Below are 9783 nucleotides of genomic sequence, written 5' to 3' on the forward strand. Positions count from 1 at the left end.
GCACCCTCGTCAATGTTGGTGGGAATGCAAGCTGGTACAGCCATTCTGGAAAACAGTATGGAGGTTCCTCAAAAAGTTGAAAATAGAGCTACCCTACAACACGGCAATTGCACTATGGTGTATTTACTCCAAAGATACAAATGTAGTGATCCAAAGGGGCACCTGCACCCCAATGTTTATAGCAACATTGTCCACATTAGGCGAACTATGGAAGGAGCCCAGATGTCCATCGACAGATGAATGAATAAAGATTTGGGATATATATACAATGGAATACTACTCGGCCATCAAAACAATGAAATCCTGCCATTTGCAATGTCATGGATGGAACTAGAGGACAGTATGCTATGTGGAATATTTCAATCAGAGAAAGGCAATAATATGTCATCTCGCTCAAATGTGCAATTTAAGAAACAAAACAGAGAATCATGGGGAAAGAGAGGAAAAAATAAAACAGGATGAAATCAGAGTGGGAGACAAACCATAAAAGACTCTTAATCCTAGGGAAAAAACTGAGGGTTGCTGGAGCGGAGAGGGGTGGGAGATGGGGCATCTGAATGATGGACATTAAGTAGGGCACAGAATGTAATGAGCACTGGGTATTATGTAAGACTGATGAATCAATGATTTCTACCTCTGAAACCAATAATATATTCTATATTAATTGATTGAATTTAAAGAAAATTTTAAAAATTAAAGTAAATTAATAAAATGTTCTAGGGAGCTAAAAAACCAATTGTATTTCTATATACAAGCAATGAACAATCAGAAATGAAAATTTCAAAATATCATTTAAATAGCATCAAAATTTTGAAATACTTATGGGATAACTCTGACAAAAGATGTGAAACACTGTACCCTGAAAACCACAAAACATTAGTGAGAGAAATTAAAGAAAATATAAATAACTGAAGGGATAAATCACGTTCATGAACTGGGAGATCCAGAGTTGTTAAGATGACAATTCTCTCCCAAATTGATCTGTAGATACAATATAATCTCAACCAAAATCCCAGCAGGCATTTTTGCAGAAATTGGAAAACTGATTTAAAAACTTATATGGGAATGTAAAAGATCTAAAATGGCCAAAATAACTTTAAAAAACTTGGAAATGGCATACACTGTATACTTATATCTCCCTAACATTCATATTTGAAACTCTATCCTGATATGATGGTATAAGGAAGTGGAGCTTTGGGGGTAATTAGGATTTAGATAAGGTATTGGGGCCACCATGAATGGGATCAGTGCTTTTATGGATCAACAGAGACCATGTCTCTCTCTCTCTCTCTCTCTCTCTCTCTCTCTCTCTGTCATGAGAGTATACAAGAAGTCACCAGACTGCAACCCAGAAAAGGGCTCTAACCAGAACGCAAACATGGCAGTAACCTGATCTTGGACTTCAAACTTTTGAACTTCTCTATAGTATTCTGTGACAGCACCTGAGCCTACTGAGACAGAAAGCTAACACTTCTCATTTCAAGACTTCTTGTAAAGCTAGAGTAGTCAAGTGCTTCATAAACAGATCATTGAAACAGATTAGAAAGTCCAGAATAAATCCATAGACATATGTACAACTGATCTTTTATGGAGATGCAAAGGCCATTCAGTAGAGGAAACAATAGCCTTTTCGACAATCAGATATCCATCAGCCAGAAAGCAAGAAAAAACATCACCTCTGTCGTCTTCCTCCCAAAATAGCTAAAGTCTGGTTTCATCAAGATTTTTTTTAAAAAAGGACAAACTGAAACTGAGGGGCATTCCACAAAGTACCTAAACAATAATTCTCAGAACTTCAAATATCATCAAAATCAAGGAAAGTCTGAGATATCATCACAATTTAGAGGAGACACTCACTATAATATGATATTCTGGATGGAATCCAGGAAATGAAAAAGGACTTTAGGTAAAAATCAATGAAATCTGAGTAAAATATAGAGTTTAATCATATCATATTGGTTCATTCATGTGACAAAGGCACTGTAGTAAAATAGGCTGTTAACTGTAAGGGAAGGTAGGTACAGAGTATATGGGAATATTTTCAACTGCATTTTACAATATTTCTGTAAATCTAAGTCTATTCTAAATCCAAATTTTATTTTTAAAAAAGAAGAATCCAGGGCAACTAGATGGCTCACTTAGGTAAGCAGCCAACTCGGGGTTTAAGCTCAGATCATGAAAACAGGGTGGTGAGGAGTCCCAAGACCAGCACCATGCTCAGCAGGGAGTCTCCTTGAGATCCTCTCTCCTTTGCTTGTCCCTCCCCCTCTGCTTCTCCTCCACACTCACACACTCTCTCTCTTTCTTTCTCTAAAATTAAGAAATAAAATCTTTAAAAGGAGAAAAGAAAGAGAATGAAAGAGAGAGAGAGGGGAAAGAAAAAGAAGAAAGAAAGAAACAAAGAAAGAAACAAAGAAGACAATAAAGACAGAATCCACAAACTGGGAGGAAATATTTGTACACCATATACCTGATGAAGAACTTATATACTGAATCTATTAAGAACTCTTGAATCTCACTAATAGGGAACATTTTTTATATACACAAAGATTTGAACAGACATTTCACCACAAAACAATAGAGATGGGAAACAGGCACATGGAAAGGTGCTCCACATCATTGCTCAATAGAGATGTCAAGTTATAGCTACAATTTAATTTGCACACATCTTAGAATGGCTGAAATGTGAACGAAAGACCACACCCATTGTTGGTGACTCTCTGGAAGGGCTGGGCACTCATCTGCTGCTGGTGAGACCCTACAGTGGATCAGCAGTTTCTTAGAAACCTACACCTGTCATACAGCCCAAGGCTTCCCATTCCTAGGTATTCATCCCGGAGAAAAGAAAGTACACTTCCTGAGTGGCTGATACTTTGCATTTTCTGGTGAAGTTCTGACACCTTACAAAACCTTCTGGCTGGGGAGACACCCACACACACACATCCTTCCCTAGCCCTGATTCTTAGAGATCCCAAGTAGCCCAGGCCTCTGTAAGCCTTTGAGATGCAAACTAACCAATCCAGAGCCATAGGAGACAATATTCCTCTGCCTTAATCATCCCAGGCCTAGGGACCAGGCAACCAGGGAACACCCCTATAGCTTAGAACCCACCAGAGTTCTTCACACTAGCCAGTCCTAGGCCGTCTGCCCTGCCCTGACTTGCCTTTCCATGAAAACACCAATGAAGTCAGTGACCCAGGCCCTGTCCTGGCTCCTGCTGCTTCTGCCTCCTCACCAACCCTGGTGCTTCCCCATGTAGCCCTGCATGGCAGCCCCTTTCTCTAGGACTTGTGAGTAATATAAACTTTCTTTCCCTGAGCCTCTCCTGTGTCTCCTCTTATGGCTGCGCCTAACGGACCATCATATAAAAGGACACAGAATGCTTCCATCCAAAAACCATTTGTATGGGATACGAATATTCAGAGCCACTTTATTTGAGCCACAGAAAACTGGGAACAGCACAAAGACCTATCAACATGTGACTGGATAAACTGCACGTTATCCACAAATACAATGCTTCTCTACAATAAATAGGAATGAACTACTTACTACACATGAATCAACAAGGATGAATCTCAAAATAATTTTGCTAAAGAAGCTATGTCAAACAAGAGAGTCCATATTGCATAATTCCATTATGCAAAATTCTAGAAAATGCAAATTAAATAGAGTGACAAAAAAGAGAGCAGCGGTGGCTTTTTTTAGGGTGAGTGTTGTATTACCATATACCTAAAACTTACCTTTTCTTACTAGATCCCTCTTCTCCCTCAGCATCTTATTACTGACCATCCCCTAGGGGAACCCAGAAAACTTGTACTCCATCTCCAAAGGGATGGGAATATCTGAACAAACTATTTTTGTATGGCTCATGAGCTAAGAATGGAACTTACAATTTTAAAGAACTATAAACAAACAAAGCAACAAACAAAAAGGTTATTAAACAGAGATCATATATAACCCTGCAAAGGCTAAAATATTTGCCCTTTAAAAAGGTTTGCCAATCTCTGATGCAGCATCATTAATTTACACAAACTAACATGTTCCCTCTTACAACACTAAAATTCACTTTTAATGTGAGTACGATGGAAAGAGTTTAATTATTCTTATTCCCCCCCCCATCCAAATTTCCTGATATCACTGGCATGTATTATAAAAGTCTATACATCCTACAGGCCAACAGATATCTTGGTTCTCATTTACTTGCAGTCATGCTAAATAAACCCATCATTATCTTAAGTTTCATATATGGGCACGTGTACCTAGTATGAGTGCAGTTTCTTCAGCTATGTGAAGATTCTGGTGGCTCGGCTCATTTCAAGGTGAGCAGAGCCCCCTTACAAAATGCTATCCTTCCCAGATATGCTTCAGGCTGTGGGTAGTCTGAGTTACATAACCAGCATGCCCACAACACAGATTCACTGAGGGCATGATCCATTTCTAGCCACTACTTAATTCAAAGGGGAAAATCAGGTTCCCACTATATGAGAAAACATGACTTTTGCAAAATTTACTGAGCCTTCAGTAAGTCTCTAATAAAATAATTAACTGAAACATGCCACCAGGTTCTTAATTTGGATTTAGATGCAATGTACTCATCAGAAATCTTACTCTTGAATTTTACAAGACCATGTCAATCCCAGTGATTGAACCCCAAATCAAACTGGCGGAACCAACTATTCAACATTATTCAATAGGAACTATTGAATAATTGTTCTGAACTAATTGTTCAACAATGTTTCTGAAGGACGTGCTCCAATAAGGCAAATAAGATGTATGAATTTGGGGAGGGATTATTACTGGCAGATGACATTGTATACCTAAGAGTCTTAGAAACTAAGAAGAGAAATTAGGAATGTGGCTAGATAGAAGATAAATGTGGAAAAACCAGAGCTATACATTAATTACTAATAATCACCTCAAAATAGCAATGAAAAATGCCCTGTTCACAATAGTTTCAAAAATAGTAATATGCCTAGGAATAAATGTTACAAGAAAAGTGAAAGGCATATGAAGTAAAATGCAAAAGTTTATTGACACATATAAAGTAAGATCTGAATAAATAAAGAGAAATACTACAATCCTAAATAGGAAAAGTTCCAAGCAAAATGATGTCATTCTCTCTCAATTTAATAAAAGCATTTTGTCATATAATCAGAACCCTATTGCTTTATTTTATTTAAAACTAGATAAAACAATTCGCAATTTTGTGAAGGAGAGTCAAAAACAAGAATCACCAAGAAAATTTAGAAAAACAGTGAGTATGGGGATTACCTTATGACATATTAAAACAGACTATAGAGCTACTACAATAAAAATATGATACTGGCACATGAGTAAATAAATAAATCGATGGAAAAAAACTGAGAGTTCACAAATAGAGTTCAAAAGAGTAAATAAATCTGGAAATTTAAAATATGATAAAGATGCATTTCAACAGATAAAGAATGGATTTCTTCATTACATGATGTTGGATCCTTGTACCATATAAATTCTTCACTGTAAAAAATGTATTAACCCTGGAAGAATTAAAAATACTAAGACATAGTATGGGAAAAGTGTTTATATATCTCAGGCTTGGGAAAGACCTAAACAAGGTGAAATCCAGAAATCACCAGGAAAAACAGTAACAAGTTTCACCAACCAAAAATGAAACCTCTATATGACAGAAGATAAAGAATAGTCAAAAAATATTTGCAGAACACAAAAAGTGTTAATATTAGTAGTCCTACTACTCAAAAGACTTACACTCATTTCTCTAAAAAAGACAAATGGCCCTAGAAAAAGGACTAAAGAAGGTGAATACACAATTCCCAAAAGATGAAATCCAATGACCAATCTATCTATGTAGAATTTTTTTTCTTTTCTTTCTTCTTCTTCTTTTTTTTTTTTTTTTTTTTTTTTTTGGTTAAAAGAGTTTTAGAAGTCTGACAACATTTGAAGCTGGACAGGGTATGGAAAAACTAGAGCTCTCATGTACTGTTGACCAAAGTGTCAGATTGTTCAATCTTTTGAAAGCAATTTGTTGAATTGGTTATAAGATAATATGGGTGTACCATTTGACCCAACAACCCCTACTTCTAAGGATATGCAGCCTATACAGACAGAACAGCAAGACTGTTGAAATGTGAGAATGCAAACAAATTATTTAAAAATGTGTAGTATAGTCTTGCTTATAAAGGACACAGTGGGGAAAAAGATTAAAAATCTATCGGTATGGATGAGTTGAATGAACCATGGCATATCCAAAGTAAAGAATTTTATGTAAATATTAAAAAGAATGCAACAGGGGCACCTGGGTGTCTCAGTCAGTTAACTTTCTGCCTTGGGCTCAAGTCATGATCCCAGGGTCCTGGGATGTAGGCCTGCATTGGGATCCCTGCTCAGCGAGGAGACTGCTTCTATTTTTCCCTCTGCTGTCCCCCCCTCCTTGTGCTCTCTCTCTCTCTCTGTCTCAAATGAATAAATTAAATCTTTTTAAAAAGATGCAACAGATTTTTATGGATTGACTATAAAGATGTTCATAATTTATTAGTTAGTGAAGAAACCAAGGTAAAGAACAATAGGTACAATCCATTATAGATTTTATTTTAATAAAATAGGTGTGATAATTTACATTAGATATATGCATATACATAAAATAATTTCAGAAAAATGGGAGAAATACCATACAAAATATCTAAGGGCATTTCTACATGGCAATATGATTATTCCTATATGGGACAGCTGGGTACTCAGCAGTTGACTATCTGCCTTTGGTTCAGGGCCTGATCACAGAGTCCCAGGATCGAGTCCCATATTGGACTCCCTGCACTGAACCTGTTTCTCCCTCTTCCTATGTCTCTGCCTCTCTCTCTCTCTCTGTCTCTCATGAATGAATGAATAAATAAATAAATAAATAAATAAATAAATAAATAAATAAATAAAATCTTTTTAAAAAAGGATTATTCCTGTATGGCAAAATCTATGGCATTAGATTTTTTCTAAAAAAACTGAAATTTCAATTCTTAGTGTGTTTTTCAGTAGTTGCCAAAGGATAGTTCTACAAAATGCACCCTAGAAATTATATACAATTATATCAATTGTATACAAATACATGTCAAAGAGGGCAGCTTTATAAGACTTGCTAATGCATGAATCAATGAATTGGCACAAAAGAATTCTTTCAACCAGGAAAAAAAAAATCTCCAAATGTAAATGTCAAATCTGGGGTTCAGGAGTGTAAATGTCAAATCTGGAGTTCAGTGGGAATCTTTTTTTTTTTCTAATGTCCAAAGCCAGATTTTTCTTACTACACAAAAGAGGAGGTAACTTACCTTTGGCAATGGCTTTCGCTCCTGGCAGTTGATGCCTCCAATGAAGACCATGTTGGGCATCACAGGTTTGGGATAGTCCAAAACAAAGTCAGCTCTTAACAACCAAATTGACGTATGGCTATAGAGATCATAAGGCGTGACAGCTGTTTGGAGAATCTCAGATGCAACTTCTAAAGGAGTTTTTAAAAAATAGTGGCAAAATAAATGTTCCTCCAGGTGGAAGATGTGATTCCTCACTCTCTCTCTGAAACTCATGGCATCTGACAATATGGAGAACGGTCTAGGAACATAAGAAAGGGGACTGGGGCACTGTGTGCTTTCCTCAAAAAAATGGCAAAATAATCCCCTGGTGAAGACCACGGATGGGAGTGAAAAATACTTGGCTACAATTAAGCCGCACACATCAAAAGGATCCAGAAACACTGCATCAAAAGAACTCTCCTTTATGTATTCTACTAATTTTGGATCACTAAACAAATTCTTACAATGTAAAAAATGGGGTTGAAGACTGTCTTTTAATGGACTTAAGACCCAAAAAAGTGAGCTTTGCTGCCGAGTTTTCCACTGAGAATAAGAGAAAGTCTTGAACATCTGATTCAACTCCTCCAGATTGTAAATTGTGGAATAAGTCTTCACCGTAAAATTGGAGGATTTTCCCAGTTGCCAACTCACCTCTGGTATGATTAAAACCAACTCATGCCCTCTTTGGATGAGTTGCTCCACAACCAAACGCATGGTAAACCAGTGGCTCCCATCCATGGGTACTACCAGCAGCTTGCCTGCCTCAGCAAAGCCAGATGTCAGCAGGAGACACACACACAACAGAGGAAAGCCGGTCAAAATTGTGGCAGCCATTGGAAAACTGCAGCACAGGGCAATGCAGCTGCTTGGGTTCTGAGTTGGTGTAATAGTCCGTGGAAGAAGTACAGGCACAAAGCCCGCCCCAGCAGAGGGCGTGTATTTACACATTCATGAAAAAAAAAAACTACACTCATTGCCAGTGATGCACTCCTAAGAACGATAATGAATGGGTAGCATTTGCTGACAAACATGCTTGAAAATTTTCCAGACAGCAATACCATTTGATCTTTGCCTTGGACAAAGATCATGCACTGTATGGCATGTCAATGCTCTTTTGGAAACAGAAATATTAGGCAATGTTTTGAGAACTCAGAGTGATAAAAAGGAAAGTAAATATCAATTAAAGTGATTTTTTCCAATTTTTTCCAAGGAAAGCTTGGGTTATCCTCAGGATACATAAGACAATTTTGCCCAGAAAGAGATTGGCATCCCAGTTTCCAAGGAGGACATGAAGTCACTTACCACTAGCGTCCTCAAGGACAATGGAACTGTATTCACAAGAGCCTCTAAAAAGCCTGGCATTGCCACCGGTTTTTCCACTTCCAAACCCTTTGTGGGCTACAAAAGGTTAAGAGTGCCAAATCCTGCCTCTGCGGACCATTCTAGGGATTGACAGATGGAATAGGACTGTCCTCTATATTCAATCACTTTCCCTACACACATCACATGCAGTGGGTGGTCACTTGCCTGAAGCTTGCCAGAAGCACTCTGCTAGGCATCCTCTCTCTTTCCTCTGGGCTTCTGCATTCCTCTGTCTAGACCTCTCTGCTGAAGGCTGACCTACTTTGGCCTGCTACCCACCTGCAGGAATCTTTGTATCTGTCTCCCAAACTTTACTGAGCACTTGTTGACGCCAGAGGGTATATCTTCTTCATATTTGCATTTTCCTTCTACAGGACCCATGCTATGCCTCACACATGGAAAGCACACAAGGGCTTTTTGTTCCATTGGACTGGATTGCACTGTGGGAGTGCACTAATGGGTGTATGTCAGATAAGACCCTGAGAAGCATTTACTGAGGGATTCTAAAGCCAACCTGGGGGCATAATCTTTGTTAGGAGCCAACATGGCTTCTTCTGAGTTGCCCAAACTAATACTAGACAAATAATAATATTTGCTTAGTCACCGTTTATATGAGGGACTGATGGACTTTCAGATGAATGTCTAAGAAACAAAAATGAAGGCACATGATCAATCTTTCTGGATGGCTTACTTCAGAATAGATATCAATAAGATATAAAATAGCAGAAAATCAATGAACCCAAAAGCTGGTTCTTTGAGAAGATGAATTAACCTGATGAAGCTCTAGCCGAACTGATCAGAAAAAAAAAGAGAAGAAAAAATTATCAACATCAGGAATGAGAGAGTTGGCATCGCTACATATTCCACAGATGTTAAAAGGATAATAAGAAACAATACCAAGAACAAATTTATGTCAGTATATCTACAAATTAGATGAAATGGACAAATTCCCCAAAGATGCAAACTATTAGTTTAACGGAGAAATATTACATAAATTGAGTAAAAATAATTTGTATATTTTAAGTTGAATTAACTTTGAATCCAAACGTTCCTACAAATAGAATTTCAAACTCAGATGGCTTCATTG

The 9783-nt window shown here is 37.5% G+C and overlaps 1 protein-coding gene across 1 annotated transcript in view; it reads right to left on the bottom strand.

Moving 5' to 3' along the window:
- The window catches only part of LOC112925484 (UDP-glucuronosyltransferase 1A1), a 91722-nt gene extending 83512 nt beyond the window's left edge, over positions 1 to 8210 (bottom strand). Inside the window, exon 1 of the mRNA XM_026006219.2 lies at positions 7314 to 8210. Within this exon, the coding sequence (XP_025862004.2) occupies positions 7314 to 8168 (855 nt within the window). The 5' untranslated portion in view covers positions 8169 to 8210. The remainder of the gene's footprint in view (positions 1 to 7313) is intronic.
- Positions 8211 to 9783: the final 1573 nt, after the last annotated feature.

Source organism: Vulpes vulpes, chromosome 9 (assembly GCF_048418805.1).
Source record: "Vulpes vulpes isolate BD-2025 chromosome 9, VulVul3, whole genome shotgun sequence".
NCBI lineage: Eukaryota > Metazoa > Chordata > Mammalia > Carnivora > Canidae > Vulpes > Vulpes vulpes.